The 27243-nt window shown below is 44.8% G+C and overlaps 3 protein-coding genes across 8 annotated transcripts in view; 2 read left to right on the top strand and 1 right to left on the bottom strand.

Moving 5' to 3' along the window:
* Positions 1-1552, top strand: part of NBEAL2 (neurobeachin like 2) — a 150825-nt gene extending 149273 nt beyond the window's left edge. For all 6 annotated transcript variants that reach the window (XM_074197751.1, XM_074197748.1, XM_074197750.1 and 3 more), the window contains 2 exons: positions 1196-1331; positions 1412-1552. In XM_074197751.1, the coding sequence (XP_074053852.1) occupies positions 1196-1331; positions 1412-1513 (238 nt within the window). In that variant the 3' untranslated portion in view covers positions 1514-1552. The remainder of the gene's footprint in view (positions 1-1195; positions 1332-1411) is intronic.
* A 1479-nt stretch (positions 1553-3031) lies between these two features.
* On the top strand, positions 3032-11798 carry LOC141495889 (death domain-containing membrane protein NRADD-like). Its single transcript, XM_074197745.1, has 6 exons — positions 3032-3257; positions 5313-5445; positions 6205-6345; positions 10076-10244; positions 10380-10522; positions 10662-11798. The coding sequence occupies exons 1-6, from the start codon at positions 3186-3188 to the stop codon at positions 10982-10984; spliced, it is 981 nt and encodes a 326-aa protein (XP_074053846.1). The 5' UTR covers positions 3032-3185; the 3' UTR covers positions 10985-11798.
* A 947-nt stretch (positions 11799-12745) lies between these two features.
* The window catches only part of SETD2 (SET domain containing 2, histone lysine methyltransferase), a 118113-nt gene continuing 103615 nt past the window's right edge, over positions 12746-27243 (bottom strand). Inside the window, exons 17-19 of the mRNA XM_074197733.1 lie at positions 17489-17569; positions 17145-17246; positions 12746-16595 (exon numbers count right to left, since the gene is read on the bottom strand). Coding sequence (XP_074053834.1) covers positions 16434-16595; positions 17145-17246; positions 17489-17569 — 345 coding nt within the window. The 3' untranslated portion in view covers positions 12746-16433. The remainder of the gene's footprint in view (positions 16596-17144; positions 17247-17488; positions 17570-27243) is intronic.

The following is a 27243-nucleotide window of genomic DNA, read 5'->3' as shown; positions in this document are numbered from 1 at the left end:
TGTAAAAAACTTTTGTTGAATTAAATTGAAATCAATTTGTGAATTAATCCATTCATTAATCAAGTACTTTGTTGAGATACGTAAAGCCCTCTCCCTACCATCATGGACTTGGCTATCTTTCTGCATTGCCTCCTCTTGGTTGCGGTGGCAATCACCTCGGCCTAGCATTTCCCCCTCTGCATCTAGGCAAACACCCTCATCTGCTGGGCAGCCCTCAAAAGAGGCAGGCCTTAGAAGAGGCACACTAGATCAGCCTCATGTAGCTTCTTTTTCTGTTACTTCATTAAAATTTCCCACTCAAGTACCCCTACCCCAAGAAAGAGTCCAAGAGATCTGGGTTCAAATTCTGTTCATCCATGTACTACTTGCATGAGGAGGTTGTACTAAAGGTCCCTTCTTGCTATGAAGTCTTATAACTGGCCTTATGGCTACCACTTATCTGGAGATCAGTCCACCAGATTCATTCCCAGGTTTTCCTAGGGAGCAAGGAGTCTTCAGATGTTTCCTGGATTCCCCAATCTGTATATACCACCACCTCTGATTGGGATACCTTCCCCTCCCCAGCACTTTGTCCTTTTATCTTCTACCTTCTACTTGGAGGACTGATGGACTGAAGAGAGCTCTGTACTTGGGGGCTGGGAAAAATCTGGGTCCTGGGCAAATGATTTCCCTTCTCTATCCTTTGAGCCAGTGTGGTCAGACTCAAACAGAAATGGATCCCTGTGGCAAACTGACTTAGAAAATCAACTTTGAATCGGTGGCTTGCCTTTTTATTGATTCTGTTAAACATTTTCCCAATTCTATTTTAATCTGGCTGGGCTGCAGGGCTAGCAGGGAAGGTAGGGCCCGGCAGGTAAGGAAGCTCGCTTTCCTGATACAGCCCCTGGCCACATTCACCCGCCGGCTTTACGCCACTCAACCCATCCCTGTGAAGTAGGGCGAGGGGAAGGCTGGCCCCAGCCCCATTGTATCCGTGGGAAGGGCCGGGGTCGGTCCGTCTTCTCTCGGCCACGTTCCTGTTCTGGCTCAGTGGGCAGGGGTACTGGCAGGTCAAAGGGCGGAGGGTCTGCCTTGTGACACGGCTGCGGGACCCCGGGGAAGGGCCCCCCCGGTCCGTGCTGGGCCCAGATGAAGTCCCGGGCGGGGACCCCCGGCCCGGGCGCCCCTGACGCCTTCTCCGCCTCTTCCTCCTCAGCCTGGCCCCGGCCGTGCCCACGCTGTCCATGCGCGTGCCCATCCGCAGCGCGGCCGTGACCAAGGAGAGGAGCCACGTCCTGCTGGGGCTGGAGGACGGCAAGCTGATCGTCGTGGGGGCCGGGCAGCCCTCGGAGGTGAGAACCCCGACACGTCCCGGGGGCGGCGGGGGGCGGCCCGGAGGCCGAGGTGACCCTCCCCGTCTGCCTTCCCGCAGGTGCGCTCGGGCCAGTTCGCCCGCAGGCTCTGGAGGTCCACGCGGCGCATCTCCCAGGTGTCATCCGGAGAGACCGAGTATAACCCGCCCGAGGCAAAGTGATCGCGGGCGGCCCAGCCCCGAGCCCGGCCCCGCGCGGGCGGCGCGGACCCCGGGAGGAGGGCCCCGGCGCCTCCCCTCCTCGGCCCCGGCGCCTCCCCTCCTCGGCCCCGGCACGCCTCCGGAGAGGCTTCGGGGATGCGGTTGGCTGGCTGCAGGCGGCGCGCCCGCCCCTCAGCTCAGGGATTGGTGGGGGCCCGGCGTCCCTCGGAAAGGCCCGCCCCCCAGCCGGCATGGGGGCGGGGCGGCGCAGCCTCTCTCTGGCCGGACCAGGGAGCCCAGGCCGGCCTGCGTGGGGCCGGGCCCGGTCCACGTGGCAGCACTTTGCACAGCCCGGGGTGGGGGGGCGGCCCCCGACAGCCCCCTCCCCCGGCCCCGAGCACCAGGGGCCGGCGCCCGGAGCCGCGGCCTTAACCCTGCCCCCGTCAGTGGCCTTCCCGACAATAAACCGCCTCCTTTTGTAGCCGCCCCGCCTCCGCCTCGTCTGTGCCCCCCGGGCCCCCGGGCCCCGCCACGCCCCCCGCTGACGCCCCAGTCAGCCCGCCTTTAGAGTTGCACCGCGCGTCTGGGGGGGTGCGGGGGAGGGTCCGCGCGTGGTGCGCGTGTGTCCGGGGTCTGTGCCCGACCCCACGCGGCGCACCGGGCGCCGCACGCGGCGGGCCCCTCCCTCAGGTGAGGGCGGGGCGAGGACGGGCCGGGGCCCTGGGAAGACTGGGGGCGCCGCGGCTTCTCCCCTCGACTTCCGTCTCGGGCCCCGCCCCGCCCCCTCCTCCCGGGGTCTTGAAAGGCATTGCCCCGCCGCTCCCCGCCCCCACCCCCTAAAAGCTTTACGGGCCCCGGGGCTCCCCCACCCCCTTCCGGCCCCTAGCGGGGATGCATCCGCCGCCCCGCGGAGATGAAAGGCCTCCGGGCCCCCCACGAGGCGCCCGGCGCTCCCCCGAGATGCCGCGCCGGGGGAGGGGAGGCGGCAGCGTGGGCCCCGGCCCCCGCGTGGAGGGCGGGACGGGGAGGCCGAAAGCCGGGCTCCTTTCTGGGGCTGGGCGCGTCCGGGAGCCCGGGCCCTTCCCTCCCCTTGGCCCCCCAGGCCGGGCCCCGCCGAAGAGGACCGGGGAGGCCGGGACGAGCTAGGCTCGGGTGCGGGGCTCGGGGCCCCGGGGTGGCCCCGGACGCGGGGCGGGGTGCGGGTCCTAGGGCGCCGGCCGGGCGGGGTGCGGGTCCTGGGGCGCCGGCCCGGGTGGGGTGCGGGTCCTGGGGTGCCGGCGGGGGCGGGGTGCGGGTCCTAGGGCGCCGGCCGGGCGGGGATTTGGGATTTGAAATGAGCGGCTGCGGGCGGGGCGTGCGCCGAGTGGCCCCGGGCCCGGGCCCAGGGTCTCCGCGCCCGCCCGGCCCCAATGGAGCCCAACAGCGGCGGGGGCGGCGGGGGCGGGGGCGGGGCGGCCGGGCACCTCCCGCGGGACCCCCGCCCCGCCCCGGGCCCGGGCCGGCGGGGGCGGGGCGGGGCGGGCCGGGGGAGCGGCCGCAGTGGGCGGGCGGCGCCGAGGGAGCGGAGCGGGCCCTGCACTGCGCGCCCCCGGCCCGGACCCCTCGCCCCAGACCGGCCCCTCCCGGGCCCCCACCCGGCCCCGCCGCCCATCTGCCCCTTTGCCCCGCGGCCCAGGCGGCCCGAGGCGAGAAGATGTGGGGGGCCCGAGGGCGGCCGCGCCCGTGGCTGCTGTGGCTGCTCCTGAGGCCGCTGCTCGGCGCCGAGGTGAGGCTGCGTGCGCCCCCCACGGGGGGCGGCCGGGCCGCGGGGGGCGAGGGGCACGAGGGGGCCTCGGCCTGGGGGGGGCGGCCGCGGGGGCACCCAGGTGATGTGGGCGGGCACCCCCGCGCCCCCTCCCCCGGGCCGGAGGCTTTGTCTGGCCGCGAGTGTATGTGTGTGTGTGTGTGCGCGCGCGAGTGTGAGTGAGTGTGTGATTGTGTGCGCGTGCGCGCGAGTGTGAATGAGTGTGTGATTGTGTGTGCGCGCGCGCGAGTGTGAGTGAGTGTGTGTGATTGTGTGTGCGAGTGTGTGTGTGCGCGTGCGTGTGAGTGAGTGTGTTTGTGATTGTGTGTGTGTGCGCGCGTGCGCGCATGAGTGTGATTGTGTGTGCGAGTGTGTGTGCGCGCGCGCGTGTGAATGAGTCTGTGTGTGTGGTTGTGTGTGTGCGAGTGTGAGTCTGTGTGTGGTTGTGCGTGAGAGTGTGTGGTTGTGTGTGCGCGCGCACCCAGCCTCCCCAGGTTCGGGTGGGGAAGCCCGGGCCCAGGAATGCGTGAGCGTGTGCGAGTGCGCACCCACGCGTCCATGCCGACACACAGCCCCCGGGAGCCGAGGCCTCCTGGGGAGCCCGCCCTGGGCCCCGCACACACGGGCGCGAGCACCTGGGGGGCCGGGGCTGGGGCCGGGGCCAGCTTGCCCCCAGCTCTCAGCGAGGGAGCGCGCCTCCGGGGCCCCGGGCCCCGGCCCCCTTGGCCTCACCCAGAGCGTGTTAGAGCCTACAAGACAAAGCTTTGGGCCCTTAGAACAATGGAGGCCGATTTAGAGCCCAGGGGGCCCAGGTCTAGTCTAATTCCCTCCACTTCGGATGCTGAGAAGCCACGTTCAAGGTCACTAAGACGATTCAAAAGAGAATCGGGGTCCTTCCACCCCCAAACCCAACTGCGTCCCAAATAGGGGCAAGAGGGGGTCAGTAGGTCTTCAGACTTGCTGTTTTCAGAGGGAACTGTAAGGATGGAGGACAAGAAATTAAGGAGGGTAGTTGGGGGTTTTCTCCGGCAGGGTTCCAGAGGGGCTTTGCCAGTTTGGGGGTCATGGTCGAATCCAGTTGGAGGGGTCCCTGCTCTCTAACCCATCCATTTCCTCCCCTTCAGATGCCCCAAGAGTTCTTTTGGGACAGGGGTGTGTGTGCACTTTGATCCTCACATGCCGCAGCTCTGGCGGTGAGCCTCCCTGCTCCTCAGGGGCTCATTGCGGGACCCTCCTTTTGAGTTCTGAAAAGAGTCTTTGCTGTGCAACTCAGAAAAGGTACCACACCTCTCTGGGCCTTAATGTCACTGGATTATAAGACCCCATCTGAGATGTTTCCAATCCTTCTAGGGCCTTGTTAGGCTAGGAGGAAGGAGTATGGTTTATTCCAGAAAAGCTATGTTTCCATTTCCCCTCATACAAGCAAATAATTCCTAGTGTGCAGAGACAGAAAGTAAAAGAAATAATTTATTGGAATCCAAAGGAAATCATGGACAGGAGATGGAAACTGTGCCCCCTCCCCAGCCCATGTTTTCCATCCTCTGTGGCGGAGCATTTATTATTATTTTTGTCTCTATTCATATGTGTGTCTCTGTCTTTGTCCCCTGCTCTCTTCCCTTTCTTATCCTTCCATCTCCCCCATTTCCTCATTCCTCCCTTTCTCTGTCTCCCCTGCCTCCCCACCCCCCTCTCCATCTTCAATCTGGAGGAGCTGGTCTCATCCTCCCGTCTTTCTTTGGCAAACTCTGAGGGGAAGTCCCCCTTTCTGGGTCACACCGGAAGCCTCCTCAGATCCCCACCCCCTCCTCTTTCTTCCCTTCTGACTGCAGCTGTTTCCAACTTTCTCCTTGTCTGTCTGTGTGTCCTCCGCCCTGCCAAGCTCCCTTGTCTTCTCCACCTCCAAGGGCTGAGCCTGGGAAGAGGAAGGAGAAGAGTCAGGGGCCTGAGGAGGGGGGATGGCTAGAGAAGCTGGACTGGGGGGGAGGGTCAGCTCCTCCTCAGTTGTTGCTATTCCTTCTTACTGAGTCTGTTTCCCAGGTGTCAGCCGGACACATCTGTCCTAGTGGACTCTCCCCTTGGGGGCATCTGTGCTGCAACACCTGCCCCCCAGCCTGGGGGACCTCAGAGCCCTGTGGAGAAGCTGATGTGAAGTGTAAACCGTGTCCTTCCAGTACGTGAGGGTGGATGGGTTGGAGTGCCCAAGTTTGGGGTAGGGGGAGATGATGGGGAGGAGGCCTGGCAGGCAGCTGGGACAGCAAGCGGGTGGGGAAAGGGAAGAAGGAGAGAGAGAAACACACTTTCTTTATAATTATAATCAGTCTTCCTGTGCGGGTGCTTGAAATGTTTCCAAAGCACTTTGGGGGAAGTGGAAAGAACATTGGCTTTTGAAGTTAGAAGACCTGGGTGTTTAGCTGGCGTTAGCTGGTTAAATCTCCACTTCCTCTGAGCCTCAGTTTGCTCATGGGGACCATTCTAATTGCCTACCTCCCAGACTTGAGAGAAAAGTTCTGTGTAAACTTTCAAGGGCTGCAGAGATGGAGGTCTCATGATTATTGTTGTTCTTGAGGCTTCATGAACAGTGACAGATTACCCCATGAAGGAGCCGAGGCCCAAGATCACATGTGGAGAGAATGTCAGGAAAGCAAAGACTAAAACTATGAATTCTGCAAACTGGAAGCTTCTGGAAATGATCCCCTCCAAAGCTTTAATTTTACAGAGGAAGGAAGAGAAGGCCCCAAAAGAAGAGACTGGTCCAAGCAGCCAAGGAAGTTTTAGAGCTAGCAGGGACTCAAGAGATCCCCTAGCCAACTCCCCTAGGAAGAAATAATCCCAAAGAGGAAGTTATTGGTCCTTAGTGACTTAGTATCAGAGAAGACCATCAGACCCAGGTTTCCTGGCCTTGAGTTCATGGTGCCACTTTTCCTTACAGATGAGACTTTGTCCCTAGAAGGCACGTCCAAGCCCTGCCAGCCATGTTGCAGCTGCCCCATCGGCCATTTTCTCAACAGTACCAATCATTGCCAGCCATGCAAGGTTGGCCCGCCTGGCAATGAAGCCAGGATTCCTTGTGGTAAGGACACTGGTGTGTGTGTGTATGTGTGTGTACGTGTGCCAGCCCTGTTGTGGTTCTGGTCTGCACCAGATACTTTGACACTCTTTGCATGGGTGAGATTGGGGAAAGGGAGGAGCCATATTCATGCCCAAGAAAAGGATGCCCTTCTGTTCAGGACCAAAATTTGGAATGTAAAAGCGATGACTTTGAGAACAAAGGAAAGGTGATCATTGGGGACAGGGTTACTCAGTGAGACTTTCATAGAAATGTTGGGCAACTAGATGGTGCAGTGGCCAGAGCACTGAACTTGGAATCAAGAGGACAGAAGTTCAAATCCAGTCTCAGACACTTGACTCTTACTGTGTGACCTTGGGTAAGTCACTTAACTCTTCCTTGCACCCAGGGCTGTCTCCAGTTGCCCTGATTCGTACTTATCCACTGGAGGAGTTGGCTAGGGGATCTCTTAGGTCCCTGCTGGCTCTAAAACTTACCTGGCCTCTTCCTTTCTGGAGGAGAAAGTGAGGCTAGAATTAGCCCCCCCCCCACCCAATCTAATCCAATTTCCATGCTTTGTCATGGCCTCGCCTCCCTGATGTTGTGGTCTTTGAAAAGGAAGAAAAAATTTTCTTCGTAGAGATAGTAATGCCTTAAAGGATAGGAAAGATTTTGAAGAATGGGAGAGAAGAGTGGAGTCAGAAGAGGCCTTGGAATATAAAGTATCAGGACCTTCAGACAGACTGTGGAGCTGGGGGTAGCAAAACTAGTTGAAGTTCAAAAAAGCACATAAGCATTTGTTGAAGAGCAAGGTCCCACTCATTTGGTGATTAGGAAAGTGCTGGAAGTATGAAGAGAATGACCTTCCTTCAATAGGAAAGGGGATTTTATTGAGTAGACCATGAACCTAGGAAGAAGGTTCCAGGTCTCTCCTCCCCACCCCCCTCACCCCCTGGAAGAGAAAGAAGGCCCTTCATTACCAGAGATGAATTTATCATGAGGTAGATGAAGGTGCAAGGGTTGTGATAAGCCATCAACAAGCTGTGCCACCCAAGGAAACTGGTTGTGAAGCTAGTCTCTTCTTGGGTGCTCTAATAAGGCTTGTCCAGGCTTCTCCTCCTTCTGTTTCTTAAAGGTCAGCTTTCCAGGGAAGCTCCTTTTGTGAAAGGGAGAGGTCAGTCTGAGGCCACTCATTTAGCAGATTTCTTTTCTTTCAGACCAGACTCCCTTTCCCTTCACAAAGCAATGAATGTTAATCTTCCTCTAAGGTAGAATAATACCCCCAGGATTTGGTTGCCAAAGACCTGGGTTTGAATCCTGGCTGTTTGCTTTTTGTCATTGTAACCTCAGAGAATCACATCCCATCTCTGGACCTCCATTTCCCATATCTATAAAGTGATTGGATTGATGATCTCTCAGGTCTCTTTTCATTTTAAAGCCTAGGATTCCATGAATCCACCATTAGATTGAGAGTATATTAGGGGCCTTTGGGGATTTTGCTTGGGTTTGGAAGAAACATTGAGGACCTGAACTCAGGGAAAACAGTGGAGAGTGGAATTTAGGGGCACCCTAGAGAATGAAGGAGGCCTTAGGAGTTGCAAAGGTTGGTAGAAAGTGAGACTCAGCCTGGAAAGGAGAAAGACAGCTGTGGCCTCTCAGTTTTACCAAGGATAGAATTTAATAGGTTTAAACGTAAAGTCTCAGAATCAATTTCACAAATACGAAAAGTGGGACCTTCGGTTAACAATTCAGTTGAAAAAGATTTGGAGGTTTTAGTGGAGAGTCGATAATGTAGGACAACAGCCAATGAAACTAAATGAGTTTTAAACCGTTGAGGCAGTGCCCAGGGGAAATGATAGTCATGACTTACTCTACCCTGAGCATCATGTTACACACTATCCAAAGGACAGTGACCAAGATGGTGGGATGAAGGGTTCCTCTGACCTTCTATTCCTAAAACTGTTTGTCGCTCATCCCTCTCCCCTAATATTCCTCTGTCCCTCTGACATTTGTTCCCTGCCCCTCCATGACCCTTTGTCTGTTGCTCTGGTCCTACCTTCTGCACCCATATCTGCCCCATGTTATCCCTAATGTCTTTTCTCTACCCCTTTGCCTAATTATCTCTTTGGCACCTCTATATTTGCCTATTTTACAAGCATTTCCTAAATTCCTACCAAAGAAAGGCTGTGTGTGGCATCCTACAGGAACTTAATCTCCAGTTTCAATCTTTCGATCTTCCAAATCCTTCGTATCCATTGATCTCGTCCTTCTTTAGCTTTCATTTCCCCAACTGCCCTTTTGTTTCTGCTCCTCTTGACTCCTTAGCACTTTGCCTCCCATTTCTCTGACCCTGTCATTCCATACATCCTTCCATCTATATTTAATCCTATTGACTTTGCTCCTTCAATCCCTGTTTCTTTGACCCTCTGTCCCTCTCCTCTCCAGATAAGGAAGTGAAGATCATGAAACACAGAGATGGAGAGGCAGAGGGACCAGGGTAAGAGAAATGAGTGCAGGCTCCTATTGCTCCCTCCACCCCACACAGGGATGCAGGCAGCTGCATCTCACTTTATATACCTTTATTTCTTGTTTCTAAACAGGTTATGAGCTAGACTCCTCTCTTCTTAGCAGTTCATCTTTACTACAACCTTCTCTGGGAAAGGAGCCTCCTCTCTCCTTCCCAGTATCTAGAATACTTTTGTGTATATAGAAGAACCAAGAAGGAAAGAGGTTGGATTAGCTGGTCCCTCAGTCTTCTAGCTTTCAATCCCCTGAGTACTCCCCTACAGCAAGGGTGGAGAGATGAGGGAAGGGCCCTAAAGGATCTAACTTAGTTCTGAATGCAGGCTTAGGACTCTGCAACTGAGGACTTGGGTGTGGTGAGAACTGCTCTCTGACTCAAATGGGAAAGGAAAGAGGGTTTTGAGTTTGTTTTGGGGAATTGGATGGGGTGGAGAGTGAAGCTTAATGGGAGGGGAGCAGAGAAAATTGGGGATGTGAAGTCCCCAGAAATCCCAATCAACTCCAGAAGATAAGGAAGGGAAGGCACATGAAGGTCACAGGGAAAAGAGAAGATCCTGGCAAATGTGGTTCTGAGGCTTTTTCCCCCTATAAAATAATCTATCTATAGGGTAAGGGATCCCCTCTGGGACATCTGAATTCCTTTGTATGGACCGGTATATTCATGTGCTTTGGGAAATAGGTGGGAAGGGAAGGAGGGCTCCAGTTATCTTTTCCATATCTGTTTTTTAGTTCTCTTCATTATATCCTCTCTCATGGTCCACACTGCTTTCTCTATCATTCTGTTCCCCCTTTGCTATATTCTTTTTTTTTAGAAAGATTTTATTTTGAATTTTTTTGACTTTACAATTTTTCTCCATTCTTTCTTCCTTCCCTCCTCCCATCCCCTATAGGTGTTGTTTCCATAGTATACATTGATCTAAGTTGAATGTGATGAGAGAGAAATCATATTCTTAAAGAAAAATAAAGTATAAGAAGAAATCCTTTGCTGTATTCTTAATCCATTCTCTTATCTTTCCATTCTTCAACACTGTCCTCTGTTCCTATTACCCTGCACCTAATAGACTTCCTCTATCCTTCAGGCCCTGTTAGAATTTTTAACTGTTCCTCTGAGGATTCATCTATGGAGGTTTCCCTTATCTTTTTTGTCCCTTGTTCCTCTGTCACCTGCCATTCAGTGTCCCAGTGATCTTGTCCACATACCTCTTGCTCTGTCCCATTGTCCCCTCTTCAGGTGAGGAACTGCATATCCTGATCCGTGATGCAGAAGCCAAGACCATGGACTCCAATGCCTCATCCACCTTCCCCTTGCCTCCCAGGGATTCTGGCGTCATTATCCCCATCTACTGTTCCCTCCTGGCATCGGTGGTGGTTGGACTCCTAGCCTATGTTGCTTTCAAGTGGTAGGTGGGGAGCCTGGATCTCTCTTGGACCCCTTCCCCAAAGCCCAATACCAAATTCAGTGGGTAGGAGTGGAGGTTGGAAGGTAGAGAAGGGCAGGTTAAGGCTCACCCTCTTGCACTTATCCACTTACACAGCTGGAGAACTTGTAAACAGAAACAACAGCTGGCAAAGGCTCGAGTTGGGGAGCTGGGTGTTGCTGAGGGGGAGAAGCTTCACAGTGACGATAGTATCTGCCTGGAAACCACAGGACTCCAGGAACTCCATGGCTTAGGCAAAGGTAAGACCATCACTGTTTGCATATTTCTCTATAGTTCAAACCTGCTCTTGCTGCCACTGACCACCCTGCCCCCATCTTTCTTCTTCTACCACTGAATCCCATTCCCCATGTCTCATCTGTGTTACCCTTTCCTCATTAGGGACCCAGCAGGAGCCCTGTCGGTGGCATCTCTATGGGCAGCTCCCCAAGGAGCAACAAGAAGAGGTGGAACAGCTGTTGGTGGCAGGCAGCCCACCCAGAGCAGGCTGGCAGGTCTTGGCTAAGCAACTGGGTTATGAAGCTGAGGCTGTGGAAACAATGGGCCAGGGCCCAGAACCTGCTCACACTCTGCTGAGCAACTGGGCCACTGAAGGTGGGACTGAAGCCACCCTTGAGGTCTTGGAGGCATCACTGAAGGCCATAGGCCGAGAGGATGTGGCTAGGGCCTTATGGAATCCTGAGGAGGGCAATTCCATGGTATGAAATCTTGGATCCTGACTTTTGTCAACTTGGGGCTTTCCTTCCCTTCCTCCACCACCCTGCTTCTCTCAGGGAAATATGGTTGGCTGCTTTGCCTTAAGGATCCATCACCTCTACCTCTTATCTGGCCAGGCTCCTATTATCATAGTTCTGGCTATGAGGAAGTCTTAGGAGGCCTCCCTGTGGCCTTTTCCTTGGTTCCAGGAAGTTATTCCTAACATCCAATGGACAGGAATGGGCTTTGGTCCCTGCTTTCCTAGTGAAATCCCTAGATGGCTAGGGGCTGGATGGAGTAATGCAAGGCCCTCTTGATCCTCCTGCAAGGATGGGAAGCTTCCAGTTCTTTGGAGTAGGAATTAGGCTTAGGTAAAGAGGGCCTCCAAACCTGTACCTCTACACCAATATTTGGTCTCACCATTTATGTTTACGGATTAAAAGTATGACATGTCTACGTTGTTTCAGTTGCCTGACCTTTCTGGGATGGGAATGGAAGATGAAGTAGGTAGAGTGATGGAGGGTTGCTGAAAACAACTCTAAGGGGCCAGGACATGTTAATGCAAGACTCCTGTCATCACTTTCCTTGACCAACACTATTCTTGTGGGTTTCCAGCTTTTCTCCCCCCACCCTTACTGATTATAGAATCTGATGCCAGAATCTGAGATACTATTTGGTTCAGCTCTATGATTATCAGTGCAGAGAACTCCTAGAAGAAAAACTACCCCTACAAATTAGTATCTTACAACAAGTTGAGGGGCAAGGGATTGGAACCTAACTCAGCAAAAGCGCACGGAAGCCCTGAGAAGAAAGCCTTATTATTTCATGATGCCATTTTGAAGGGCTTTTTATAATGGATGATTTGACATCAAGAGGATAATTGAGACCAATCTAATCCAAGAGTTTTAGCTTTTTTGTGTTAGGATGAAATTTAGGGATCCCTTCTTAAAATGCAGTTTTTGAATACATCAAGTGAAATTCATGGGATTACAAAGGAGATCAGTTAATCTTTAATAGTTTTTAAAATATTAAAGGTTAAGAATCTCTGATCTTGGCCGTTTTCTAGAAGAGAACCCTGAAGTCCTAGGAAGGGAAATGGCTTGCTTAGTTGACACATCAATGATAGAAAAAGAACTGGAGCATCTATCTAGTTATTCCATGAGCCATCTTTGTATAAATACAATTTTCATTTTCGACTGTGAGCATGTTACTCCATTAGCTGTACTTTGAGGGGTTTGCTTGATCCATTTATTTTTCATTATCAGATGTTTGTTCTGCAAGTTTAAGCAAAGCTTAGGTTAGGGCTGGAGGCAGCAATAGGTGACTGCCCATAAAACGATAGAATGGGAGATGTGAGGGTGGTGCAGATGTCTAAATAAAGTGTCTTCTACTTTCCTCTAACTGCCCAAGCAGGATGCATGAAACTGGTTGGCTTGGCCCTTGGAAAACATCTGTAGAACTCTGTAGAACATCTATAGAACCAACTCAATGAAGAAGTTAGTTTCCATTTGAGAGCCTGGCGAGACATAGTGACCAGAGCTGGCCATATCAGAGTCTGGTTTTTTTTTTGGTAAAGTAAACAGGGTTAAATGGCTTGCCCAAGGCCACACAGCTAGGTAATTATTAAGTGTCTGAGGCTGGATTTGAACTCAGGTACTCCTGACTCCAGGGCTGGTGCTCTATCCACTGTGCCACCTAGCTGCCCCATCAGAGTCTGTCTCTTAATATGATCAACAAATGGAAATAGTTTTAATTATATTAATGTTTATTGCATGTGATGAGGATGCTTAATAGAATGAGTATCAAATCATGAATTGAAAGAATAACTATAAGCCCATCAGCCATCTATTTAGTTTTATTTCATTTTAAAATTATTTTTGTTTCAAATCACCACCTAACTGAGGAAGCCAGAAAGATAAAAATCCTTGCTACAAGTATCTATAATCAAGTAAGACAAAATTTCCCTGGCCATGGCTAAATTGAAAATTGAGAAAATTATGTCTTAATCTGCACTCTGAGTCAATCACTTATCAGGAGGTTGTTTCATTATGAGTCCCCTGGAATCAGAGATCACACAGGAGGGAGTCTTTCAATCCTGGCTATTTCCTGGTTCAAACCACAGCGGCCACAAGGGGAACACTAAACAAAGTGCTTCAGAGCTTTGGGAATCTTGTGCCAGGCTCCTGTGAAACCAGGGGGTTAGATCTAGCAACCCCTGGCTCCGAGTCATTCCTAAAGGTATTTGGGTTTCTGAAACATAAAGAGTGGTCAAAGTCCCTTTGGGACGGGGCAAATATTTCAGAAACACTTGCATTTTTTCCCCTTTCTCATGACAGAAACGAGTAGGAAAAAAATAAGAACTGGCATCAGAGATAAAGATAGATAATAAGGTATGGTACTAAGAACATTTAGCTTCAAATCAACAGACTCTAAACCCAGCTTTGTTGCCCGTGTGATCTTGAACTAGTCACTGGACCTCATTTTCCTCATGCAAAATAAAGGTGATGCTAAAGCCATTCTTGGTTCTAATATTCTATGCCCTAAGGATCATAATTATATGATCCCAGTTTAGAAAATTTAAGGAGCTACTTTGTCCTGCTGTCCAGGTTTAGGTAGGACCAAAGTAACCTAGCCAAGCAATGGGATGAGTAGATTTGCCAGTCAAGGCCCTTTTATTAGCAAAATGGGCTGAAGGTGCCCAGACTTGTTACAAAGAAGAATCCAGTTGGATATTTCAAACATTTTTTTATTTTCTTTCAAAGTGGAAGAGATATTTTGGGTATTTTTTTTTTTTTAATACATAGCCTTGCCTAGGCTAAGAAAAACCTCAGGATGTCTTTCTACTCTGCCAAATTGCCTCTTTTAGTGCAATGAACTTATCTGACACTTTCTTGTAAAAGAGCAAGAGTTCTTCATGACCTCAACTCCCTAACCATTTGGAGTCCTTGGTATAGTGGCTATACAATGAAAGGCTGAGATGTGGGGGGTGAGATGAAACAGCCTAGCCTACTAACAGACACCAGTTTGTTATAAAATACCACCTGGCAGAGTAGCCCAGGCTTGCACTGAACTTCCCTGGGTGATCAACAATAGAAGACATGATAGACAAATTGAAATCAGCACTGTAAAGAGAAGTTTACACTCGTATTGTGTATTAAAGTTTGCAAAGGACTTAACATTCCCTTATTTGTTTCCCACATGCCTGTGAGACAAGCACTAGAAGCACCATTATCCTCATTTGTATCCATAGGTTAGAGCCCCCGTTGAATTAACTCACTGCATGACTCATGCCAACTCCCTCCCCTTCTGTGCCTCATCTGTAAAATATGAACAAGTCTCGTACTTTCACCTCAAAGGATTGTTATGAGGAAACTACTTTGCAAAAACATAAAATATTTTAATGGAGCCCTATCTTACTGGAGAGGGGAAGAAATTCCATCACTCAACACTTGAATTTCAGACCCATCCTTTATCCAGTTTGTGCTTTGTGCATGTCTTTCTGCACCTCTCCAGAAAGGGTTTAAGCTAGGAATAAGACCAGACTTGTACTGACCATCTTTCCTCTTAGGACTACAGAAGCATGAACCAGGACTACCACCCATTCCCCAGGACCCACATCAGCACTCCATTTTCTCCATCTTCTAAAATACTACAGAGTTTCCTGACTATCCCCTTCATCTTGCAATTACAGGTCATTTATGAGTGATCTTAAATGTGTATGTTGTCTCCTTGATTAGAGGGATGGTCCCAGGAGTAAGGGTTATTTTTTCAAGCCTCTATTAAACTAGACAAATAGAAGACTTTAGACTTAATAAATAGAAAATAGGTTCTAAAGTTAGACAGGCATGCACATCTCTGGGACTCAGGGAGGGGAGGAAGTAGTCCTCACCTCCAACCCCAAGTCAGGGCTCATTCAGGCCTTAGTGAGTTGTTGGTGCCTCCCTCTTTGGTCAGGAAAAGTGACAGGTAGTTGGGGCGATATTGGCCTAATAGGCCCGGAACCTCTAGGTTCTTTTTATAAAATGTAAGGGGTAAGAAATGAGGGTTCAACTAGATGAAATGTTAAGTCACTTCCAGATCTAAATCATGATTCTGACCAGGCAGGATTGCTTTAAATGACCTCTTTAATTATAATTAACCCAAAACTAAATAGACCTAGATTATAGGAATAATAAAGTAACCAAGTTGCAAGGAACTTCAAGTGAGCAACTATAGTTCAACCCACACAAGAACAGAAATTCCCTCTACAACAACCCTGGCAATTGACCATCCAGCCTCCCATATAAGTAGAAGCTACTATCTGAGATAGGCAATCCATTTCACATTCAAATATGTAAAAATTTCCACAAATTGAATAAAAATTTGTCTCCACATAATCTTCATCAATTCATGAGTCTATGCAGAAAAAAAAATCTTCAGATCAGTTAGTTTTGTTATACTATACTCCTAGTTTAGGATATCCATTTTGTGAAAAAATGATCATAGTCACAGGGAGGTAGAATGTGAACCTAACTCCCACTGAGAGGTCTCAGTTCAGATTCATAATATCTGATTAGTATCATTATTTTTGTTTAAATATTTCAACATCTAGAAGTCACATACTATGACTTTTCTCTCACATGTACCTTTTCGCCCATATCCTTATAATGCCGTAAAAGACAAGTCTTACATAATATCCAGAAGCCAAGCTCATAATGTCATTTGGTTATTAAAGCTTTTTTTAAACAATTTTATAGGTGAAGTGTAGGCCAAGTTCTTTAATTGATTTTATTTTAATTTTTTTTACATAAAAAGTTCAGTAAAAATTGGATAAAGTAAAATGATTTTAAGCAGTAAAATCAATCTTATCAACATAGCATGAGGCTGACCAGAAACTTAGAGGTAGCCTACTCTGGAATATTTACATGATAACAGATTAAACCTTGCAGGAGAACCCAAACTATCCTTACAAAGTGTTCCCGTGATCTTAGCACGCATAGGCTAAAAGCAAAAACAAAAACAAACAAAAAACCCAAAACAAAACAAAAACAAAAACCCAGAAAAAAATATTTATCAATATATTCACATATACGTTAAAATATAATACAGATTCCCCGGCACATGGGGTGGGGGGGAAGGGGTGCGCATGGGTCAGTGCGCTAACAGCACCGCCAAGTAGGAGACCCAAGTTAGAGAATGGTGGTCAGGCCTAGGAGACTGAGCAGAATAAGCCTCTCTCCCAGGTCCCTGACAGTCTTGGCCCACCTACCCCAATAGCATATTGACTGTGGCCTTGTTTTGTCTTAAATGGAATATGGTTTCTTTGCATGACTCATAAGGGCTCAAGTGCCAAGAGTCATCAGTGGCAATTGCCCAGACAAGGTTGGGGGAAATGGGTTGGAGGGGCCCATGGCCTTCTCTCATTTAATTGACTTTTTCTGTCTTCCCACTTGAAACCACCTTTGCTGACCCATTAAGTTATTCCAAGTCTGTGTCTTCTTTGGGTTTGTAAACAGTCCCAAATTTCTGCATGTACTTTTTAATGTACTCCTTTGTTTTGTGTTTCACATTCTCATTGCACTCCAAGTCTTCAGGGTTCTTACAGTATTTCAGCTCCTTGTTCATGACACCGTGAGTCAGCTGTGTGGAGTGCCCATCCCAAGGAAACAGATAAAAGGAAAAAGAAAGACCATATTAGACAAATCAGTGTGGGAGTAACTGACTCTGGGACTTAATTAACCCTGCCATCTAAAGCCATCCAAGGACATAGGGCACATTGTTCAAAAAGTCATTGTACCAAATGTGGGGACACTAGAATAGGCAGAGAAAATGTAGCTTTATTTTTGTCCTTGCCCTAAGGATCCTGAAAGGTTTATTAGGGTAGCTTATGAAAAAAAGCAGATTGCCTAGGGATGTCTATCTGGAGAAAGGAAATTCTTCTCCCATAATTCCAAGGGATGGAGAGGATTTGGGGTTTTAAATGACATTAATATCAAGCCTACCTACTGGTAGCTAACCTTTTTTATCTGTGGGCACTCAAAAAGGGAAACTCTCTTATACTCCAGATCAAAGTTATCAAAGGTCACAGCACTTCCAGTATGAATGCTATCCTTGTAGTCTTCTCCTAGAAACCTGAACTCAGTGAAATGGGGAAGAATTGAGAACAAGGGTTGGGCAACAGGAGAATACCTTGCGTGCTAGATGCTTGAAGTCTTCAGTTGTGGTTATCCTCCCCACTTTGCAGTCAGGCTTCCGGTAAGGATTCAGGCACTGCACGATGAACTGGGACATCTGTGTGATGGGAGAGGAACCCAATGACTGTCATTCCAGGAAACTAACTACATATTCATAGTTATGTGAAATTAGGTAAAAATCTAGTCCCTCAGAAAGGGCCTAAATATAACCATGCAATATAAATCTTGGATGGCTATACCTTTGAGTCCCCTCTGTTTTGGTTGACAGAGAGAAAGAGAGTTGGAAATGAAGGTAGAACTGATGATCTCTAACATCACAAGCTATAATTCCATACTCACCTCTTTCCTAAACACTTCTTTGCTCTTCTTGGCCAATTCACTTGAGGTATCTGCTTCTGCAGTTTTGGGTTTTTTGGAAGACTAGAGGAAACATAAAACACAAAAGGACATTCATATAAGAAGCTGGCTCAAAGGATTTTGAAACATAGTAAATGACTTAAAATTTCCCCTAAATGAATAACATGCAGAGATCTTGGAATTGGTCACACCCTTTTATTTCCAATGTGTAAATTAATTAGATTAAATGCAGAAGGCTACAAGTGACACGTATTATTCACACCAAATAAATTTGTGAAGAAAAAAATTTAAGTGAGGCATAAGAGTTATACAATAGTTATACAACAGAAGATTTCCAAAACTTGGTGTTGTTCAGGCTTAGAGGAGTTTGCTAAAAGTAAACCAGTACAGAGCTTCCTAGGAAAAGCAAACTTGACATTAAAGTCTACTATTAATTTATTTGGGATCATTAATTTCCAGAAAGCAGTTGTGCTACTCCTCTAGGTTTGTGAGGAAGATATAGCAATTGAAGACCTGCCCTTCCTTATTGGGCTTCAATATTATCACCATCATACTTAGGTGATGCTTAAAATGCTCACTTAGGTTCTAGATTTTAAAATGAAAATGGAATTATCTTTGGTCATTGAGGACGACAAAGCAATGTTGCTATTTCCTAATGCCCCTTTACTATAGGCTTAAACACTTCTGTCTTTCTAAAAATCTAATAAGCATGTTATTCCTATCACCTAGATTAATATCTATAATCTCCTTTCCAAAGAAGTTATGCTGGATATTCATGTGAACATGTGAATATCATCTAGCCTAAACATTCTAATAAAATAAAAAAAATTAGATGGGTGAGATTTCTTGTTTACAGACAAAAACTAGCTACAAATTAAAGTGAGATCCAAAAGTGATGAAAACCAGTGGCAGACTAACTAAAATGTACAAGAGGCACTGTCCTCCAAGTCATCATGGAATCGTTATTGGCTCAACTGTACCTCCTTCCAGACATGAAAAACTAAATCTCCAAAAATAAAAATGTGGAAAGGCTAGTCTTAAAGAAGAGCAGGCAGCAATGGATTTTTAGAACTGACATGTTCTAGGGGAAAACAGGTCTACCACTTCTCTGTAATAATTTCTTTTCCATGGGGGGGGGGGGGGAAGGAATCTTGACCTTTGTTTCTTGAATGTGAGTAGTTAAGTTAGGCCTGGAAGTAAAATTCTGTGGTTACATTTATTAGTATTCAAGTATGTTGCTGCTATAGGGTAGAAATAATAATTAATCTGAGAACATTAGCAGTAGTCTTCTCACTCCTGTTCTGTAATTTGACCTGGTTTATGATGAGAAATGGGAAATTATACAACACTCTCTTCCTGACTTGGATTTCCTATTCACCAGGTAATCTTTCACCGTAGAGAATCTTTTTAGTGATTACTAATGGCTTAATGATATACAGTTCTGAGGCAGTTTTCAGATGAAGAAATTAAAGAAATCTATTATATGAAAAAATAGTCTAGGGCAGCTAGGTGGCACAGTGGATAGAGCACTGGCCCTGGAGTCAGGATGACATGAGTTCAAATCTGGATTCAGACACTTAATAATTACCTAGCTGTGTGGCTGGCCTCCAGCAAGCCACTTAACCCCATTTGCCTTGCAAAATCCTAAAAAAAAAAAATACTCTAAATCATTATCTAAATCATTACAGAAATGCAAAATAAAAAATAAAATAAAATAAAAAAATAAAATAAACACAAAATAAAAACAACTCTGAGGTACCATCTTATTCCTATCAGACTGGCAAAAATAACTAAAAAGGAAATTCTATAAACAAAATTTTAGTAGAAAACTCTGGCTAGACAAATGAAAGTCAAATGATATGGAACTAATAGGAAATGGGAATTCCACACTAGCAGGTTAGATGACCATAATTACATTTTTATTACCAAAGAATCTGTTCTGTATGCAAACTGGAACTGAAAACACTTAAGATTCAATCTATAGGAGACTGGGTTTTAGAAAGACCTCTAGGTAAAATAATTTGGGTATGGTTGGGTTTCTTTGGTAATAGTAAAAGGAAACATGGATACAAAATCCAGCACTCATAACTACAGACAAGCACATATTGAAAACAAAATGTGGTTGTAGATAGAAAGATGTTTAAAAAAGAAAAAAAAAGGATGACTGATTTAGAAGGGAAGAAGATGTAATAATAAAGATAAGAGTAGTTCAAAAGCAATAAGTTTTGATGATTGCTTAGATTTAGGATAGCTGTGAAAGACTTAGTTATTTTTATCAATACAATCATCTAAGAAAACTCTGAAGGAATTATGATGAAAAATGCTATCTCCATACCCAGCTAGGGAACTGATGGTGTCTGAACACAGAATGAAACATTAAACAAGGGGTGGGGTGGGGGTGGTGATGGAAAGGGAAGAGGAGGAATTGGATGATTTCTGATCGCAGGAACCTTAAAAATAACTGGGTTTTAAGATTCAGAGCAGAGACTGTCTTGTTATTATGTATTATGTATTATTATTCATACTCACTGAAACATCACCACTTAGGACCTCACTCTATATTCCATCAATTTGAAAGTTTGTTAAACAAGGATAAAGCCCAATATCACAGTTTGGAAATGATCCCTAACATAATTTATTGCCTATACTGCTCCAGTATAGGTCATGCTTCTATTCTTATCTTCTTGCTGAAGGTTGTTGAGGAAGTAACAATAGTGATTTGTCTTACTCCAGTCTGGTAACTGCCTTTTTAGTTGGTGGGAATTAAATTTGGGTATGGGACAGGGTCTGGGAATAAGATGCAAGTCTTGCTTTTGATCAAAATTCATTCTTTTTTTCTAAAGCCTGTGTTTCTCTCCCTCCCAAATACTGCAGAGTGGGCAATCAGTAAAGGGAAGTGTGGAACTTTTACTTTGATCATGTTTGTTCCCCTGCTATTTTTCATAGATGCAAAATGCAACACTAAAGGCAGCTTTACCAGTTTATTTTTCTTTAAATTTTCAGTACCAGACAATGTATACATTCAATAAATATTTGTTAAATTGAATCAACTTCAATAACTAGTCTAAGCTCAAATATGACAAAGACTGGGAATCTACTACTGTTTCAGATGAGTAACAGGAAATGCCAAATAATTTAAGTACACTATTATAAAGTGACCACAGTAAATTGCTAAGAAAGTAATGCTTCAATGGAAGTATATTCTGTACAAAGCAAATAATTTTTAGCTTTGGTTATAAAATAAAATTGAATACACATTTTTGAGCATATAGGTACAAGAACCAAATGATTCAATATATGACATTTCAGAACCAACAAAAAAAAAGGTTGAAATTAGTGCCACATTTATTTTTTTTAATTTATTTTTTTTTCTTTTAGTGCCACATTTAATTTGACTTTTTTTGTTCCACATCAGCATATGAAAAACAAAAGCCTCAAAAATATCTATTCCTAGCAACCATTTCTAGGTTGCAACAAGAAAAATGAAAAACTGGAACCTAAAAGTCAAAATTCTCATTTGTCCTAAGAATGGAAAAGGGAAGCAGCAACAAATTGCCATTAATTTCCTTCAATTTAACACTTTCTAAAAAAATAGAAATAAGGGATTCAATTAAGGGTTAAAAGGCTTACATTTCCCCAGAAACTTATGACAAAAGTCCAAAACCCAACAAATTATAACTCAAGCCAAAATTTAGAGAGGCAGAACCCACAGATACATTTTCCCAATCCAAGATAAATCAGAAGTTCCACGAGAAAGGTGTGTTTCACCAGGACCAGGGGTTGGAAAAAAGCCATGGCCACAGCGCAGCCCAGCCCAGGTATCACCAGGAACAGCTTGAAGGGGCGATGAGAGAACTCTGTAACACCAGAATGAGTGTGGAGTGAGGAGCACTGGACACAGAACCTGCAACGAGAATTGGGGGAAACCAGCCTGCACCTCCAGAGCACAGCTCACAGATGGTAAGGGGGTCAGGGGAGACTGCTCTGCTTTCCCTGGGCCAAGACTCTGCTTTTTGCCCACATTCTGATCCAGGTTGCAGTTTGGTCTTCCATACACAGCTCCAGGGAGTGCCTGTAGTCATCTACATATCAAAGAACAGGCAAGAGAGCATATGCCCTTAGAGGAATAAAGGTCCCAGTGGGGTGTCCTAAAAACCACCCAAAGCAGGTATCCCAATAATACTCAAAAATTCAGGAAGCACCCCCAAACCAGACACAGGCAGGAGAAATGAGTAAACAGAAAAAAGAGGAACACCACTGAGAGATTCTTTATGATCCCAAGAAGGATCAAAATACTCAATCTGAAGATGAGAAGTACCAGCTCCTGCAACTAAAGACTCCATGAAAAACAGAAGTTGGGCTCAGGCTATAATATAGCTCAAAAAAGATTTTGAAAATCAAGTAAGGGAGATAGAAGAAAAAAACAAGAGATGCAGGAAAAACATGAAGCAGCTTAGTCAAGGAGATCCAAAAATTTGCTGAAGAAAACAACATGTTAAAAACCAATTTAGGTCAAATGGATAAAACAGTTCAAAAAGTAGTTGAGGAGAAGAATGCTTTAAAAAGCAGAATTGGCCAGATGGAAAAGGAGATAAGAAAGCTCTCTGAGGAGAACAAATCCCTCAGATGTAGAATGGAGCTAAAGGAAGCTGATGACTTTACAAGAAGTCAAGACACAATACTTCAACACCAAAAGAATGAAAAATTAGAAGAAAATGTGAAACATCTCATTGAACAAACTGATCTGGAAAACAGATTTAGGAAAGATAATTTAAAAATTATTGGGATACCTGAAAGTCATGACCAGGAAAAGAGCCTTGACCTCATTTTTAAAGAAATTCTACAGGAAAACTGCCCTGACATCCTAGAAGCAGAGGGTAAAATAGAAATTGAGATAATTCACCAATCTCCCCTGGAAAGGGCTCAAAAAAAAAAAAAAAAAAAAACAACCCCCAGGAATATTATAGCCAAATTCCAGAACTCCCAAGTCAAAAAGAAAATATTATAGCCAGAAGGACACAATTCAAATATCGTGGAGCTGCACTCAGGATCTCACAGGACTTAGCAGCAACTACATTAAGGGCTCATAGGACTGGGAATATAATATTCCAGAAGGCAAAAGAGCTTAGAATGCAACTGAGAATCAACTACCCAGCAAAACTGAACATACTCTTCCAGGGGAAAAGATGGATTTTTTTTTTATTTAGGTGTTTGCAAGGCAAATGGGGTTAAGTGGCTTGCCCAAGGCCACACAGCTAGGTAATTATTGTCTGAGACCGGATTTGAACCCAGGTACTCCTGACTCCAGGGCCGGCGCTTTATCCATTGCACCACCTAGCTGCCCTGAAAAGATGGATTTTCAATGAACCAGGAGAATTACAAATGTTCCTGTTGAAATGACCACAGCTGAACACAAAGTCTGACCTTCAAATACAGGACTCAGGTGAAACATAGAGAGTGGAGAAGGGGAAAATATGAGGGATTTAATGATGATGAACTACATGTATTCCTGCATAGAAAAATGTTACTGATAACACTCATATGAAATTTCTCATTTAATAGAGCAGGTAGAAGGAGCTTTTATAGATGAAGCACAGAAGAGAGCTGAATCTGAAGATATAATATATTGTAAAAATGGAGTTAATGACTAAAAGAGTAATTCACTGGGAGTAAGAGAAAGGAGAGGTGGATTAGGTTAAGACATTTTGAATAAAAGATATTTTTTTCTTCTTTTTTACAATGAGCTTTTGCAATGATATGGGAGGAGGAAGGTGAGGGAGAATGAGGGAACCTTCACTCTCATCAGAAATGGCTCAGAGAGGAAACAGCATACACATGCAATAGGGAAGACATCTAGAGTAAAAAGGAGAGAATGGGGAAAGGGGAGATGTGGGTGATAGAGGAGAGAGTACATCATAGCAGAGAATACTCAGATATAACACATTTTCTTTTTTACTTCTTGCAAGGTGCTGGGATTAGGTGGCCTGCCCGGGACCATGGGGCTGGGTGGTTGCTGGGTCTCAGGGATGGTATGTGAGCTCAGGGACTCAGGGTCTCTTGACCCCAGAGCTGGTGATCAGTCCACTATACTACTCAGCCACCCTCAGCACATTTTAGAAGAGGGACAGAGTGAAAGGAGAGAGAAAATATAATATATGGTAGTGGGGAGGAATGGACAGAGGGATTTACAATGAACAACAGCAACAGGGCAAAAATATGGAATTAACTTTTATGATGGACTTATCATAAAGGAAGTGATCCAGAGCTGATGGTATCAGAACACAGATTGAAACACATTTTTTTCCCCTTCTTTCCTTTATTTTATTTCTCATGAGGAACTATATTTTTTGGGGGGAAGAAGAATAATATTTTAGTAACGTATAAAAAAAATCACTTGTCCAAAAATATTCTTAGTAGCTCTGTTTGTGGTGGCAAAGAAATGGAAATTAACATAAATGTCCTTCAATTGGGGAATGGCTTAACAAAATGTGGTATATGTATGTGATGGAACACTATTGTTCTATTAGAAACCAGGAGGGATGGGAATTCAGGGAAGTCTGGAAAGATTTGCATGGACTGATGCCGAGAGAGATGAGCAGAACCAGAGGAACACTGTGCACTCTAGCAGCAACATGAGGGTGATGACCAACCTTGATGGAATTGCTCATTCTATTAGTGCAACAATCAGGCACAATACTTTATCTTTCTTCCTTAGAGATATGATTTCTCTCTCATCAAATTCAACTGAGATCAATGTATACCATGGAAACAATATAAAAACTAACAGACTGACTTCTATGGGGGTGGGGGGAGGGAAGCAAGATTAGGGGGAAAATTGCAAAAATTCAAAATAAAATAAAAAAATAAAAGAGAAAAAAGGTTTACATTTCTACATGGGAATATTATATTTCTAACTCCTAAGAACTTTCTCATTATTAAGGCAATTACAAGTATACATTGAAAGAAGTCACAGGTATGAGCTGAATATGATGAGGTGACATCTAAAAGAAATAAAAATTAAGGGATGAGAAAGAGAAGTGGAGAGGACAGAATGGAGTAAATTATCTCATGAGGATGGATGGAGTGAAAGGAGAATAGAATTAATAGGGGAAATAGGATGAAGTCAAAAGCATAGCAAATCCTAACTGGGGAAAAAAATTTACGTTAAGATTCTCTGGTAAAGGCTTTATTTCTTAAATATATATTGAACTAATAAGCCAAATGTATAAAAAAGAGCCATTCACCAAATGAAAAATTATCAAAAGATACAAATAGGAATTAATCATATGAAGTAATCAAAGATATCTATAGTTATATAAGGAAATTCTCTAATACATTATTGATTAGAGAAATGCAAATGAAAACAACTTTGAGATACTACCCCATATCTATTAAACTGACAGAAAAAGGAAAAAGACAAATGACAGAGGGAATATGGAAAAATTTTGTGATACAAATGCACTATTGGAGACATCCAACCATTGTAGAGAGCCATTTGAAACTATGTCCAAAGGGCTATGAAATCATGCAAACCCTTTGACCAAGCAATATCACCATTAGGTCTGTATCCCAAAGAGATTAAAAACAAAAAGGAAAAGGACCCAAATGTACAAAAGCAGTTCTTTTTATAGCAAAGAATTGGAAATTAAGTGGATACCCATCAACTGTAGAATGGCTGAGCAAGTTGTGGTGTATCATATGATTGTTGGAAAGCTATTAAACTAAAAGAAAGGAAGAGTGGAAGCTCCCAGCAAACCCTGAACTTATACAAAGGGAAATAAGTGAAAACAAGAGAACACTGTTTATAGAAACTATAACATTATGTGATAATCAACTGTGAATGACTTATTCTCATCAATACAAGGAAACAAGACAATTCTGAAAAACTTTTGATGAAAAAATGTTACCCATCTATGAAAAAGAACTGATTAAAAATCTAAATGCAGATTGAAGTGTACTTTTAAAAACTTTTCCCTTGGGTTTTTTTTTTTTGGGGGGGGGGGAGTGATGAGAGGTCTATATTTTCTTTCACAATAAAGCTAATATGAGAATATGCTTTACATAACTGTACATGTATCACTGGACAGCTAGATAATACAATGGATACAGCGCTAGCCCCCAAATCAGTCTCAGACATTTGACACTTACTAGTTATGTAACCTTGGGCAAGTCACTTAACCTGGACTGTCTCATCTCAAAAGTTAACTCCAGTAGTCCTGATTTATATCTGATCACTGAACTCAGAGGGCTCTGGAGGAGAAAGGGAGACTGATGACTCAGCACAACACCCCTTCTCTGATGCTGGGGAGAACAAAGAACAAACATCACCATCACATGTATAACATATGTAAAATTGCTTGCCTTCTGTTTGAGGGGGAGGGAGATTGAGGGGAAAGAGGAGTATTTGGACCTCAAAATTAAAAAACAAAGAATGTTAATTATTTTTATATGTGATTGGGAAAGATAAAATATTAAATATATTTAAAAAACTAAATAAAAAAATTTAAAAAAGAGAATATAAACATCTCATTTGAAAAACAATCTGTAAAACAGATCAATGAAAGACAATATAAGACTCAATGGACTAGCTTAAAATTAGGATTAAATGAGACACACACACACACATGGACATTACTATGTGTTAAAGAATTATTAGGGAAAATTGTCCTCAAGGGTTTTGAACTAAAAGGTAGAGCAGAAATAGGGGGAAAAAATTAACCAATCACTATCTGAAAGAGACCTCAAGATGAAAAACTCACAGCAACATTAGTTTCAAAGTTCTTGGATCAAAGAGAGACTAGAAACAACTAGACAGAAATAATTTAAATCGTGTGAAGCCACAATCAGGATAACTCAAACTTTAGCAACTTCTATATTAAAAACAAAACAAAACTGCAGGACTTGAAACATAATATTCCAAAGAACAAAGGAGCTGGGCTTGCAACCAAGGATAACTTACCCTGAAAATCCTACAGGGGTAAAAATAAATATTTGATATATTAAAGGAGTTTTAGGTATTCAGAAGGATAAGACCAGAACTGAATGGAAAATCTGACCTATAAGAATTAGAAGCATAAGAAAGTAGACACGAATGACCAATCATAAGGGATATGATAAGGTACTTATTATGGAATAATGTTACCTGTAACTTTTAAAAAATATTCTTTAATTTGTTTTTCCAAAATATGCAACGGTAGTTTTCACCAATCATTTCTTTTTTTGCAAAGTTTTGTGTTTTACATTTTTCTCCCTCCTTCCCCTAACAGAAAGCAATCTAATGTAGGCTCTACATGTATATTTATACTAGACATAGATACATACTAATTATGTTGTGAAAGAAGAATCAAATACAAATGGAAGAAAAAAAATTGAGAAAAAACAACCTAATACATAAGGCAACTTTAAAAAACTGAAGATAGTAAACTTTGATCTGCATTTAACTCCACAATTCCCTCTCTGGATATAGATGGTATTTTTTTATCACAAGTTTTTTAGAATTATCTTTGATCATTTTACTGCTGAAATGAACAAGTCCATCATAGTAGAGCATCACCCAATATTGTTGTTAGTGTATATAATGTTCTTCTGGTTCTGCTCATTTCTTTCACTCAGCATGGGTTCATTTAAGTCTTTCCAGGCTTTTCTGAACATTAATATACCATAATTTGTTCAGCCATTCCTCAATTGATGGGCATTCCCTCAATTTCCAACTCTTTGCCACCATGAAAAGAACTGCT

Source organism: Macrotis lagotis, chromosome 8, assembly GCF_037893015.1.
Source record: "Macrotis lagotis isolate mMagLag1 chromosome 8, bilby.v1.9.chrom.fasta, whole genome shotgun sequence".
NCBI classification, from domain to species: Eukaryota; Metazoa; Chordata; class Mammalia; order Peramelemorphia; family Peramelidae; genus Macrotis; species Macrotis lagotis.
This window is presented reverse-complemented; position numbering and strand designations above follow the sequence as displayed.

Coding starts and splice junctions, on each gene's coding strand:
- LOC141495889 (XM_074197745.1), top strand. CDS start 3,186: ATGTGGGGGGCCCGAGGGCGGCCGCGCCCGTGGCTGCTGTGGCTGCTC. Junction 3,258..5,312: donor GGCCGCTGCTCGGCGCCGAG/GTGAGGCTGCGT, acceptor TCTGTTTCCCAG/GTGTCAGCCGGACACATCTG. Junction 10,245..10,379: donor GCCTATGTTGCTTTCAAGTG/GTAGGTGGGGAG, acceptor CCACTTACACAG/CTGGAGAACTTGTAAACAGA.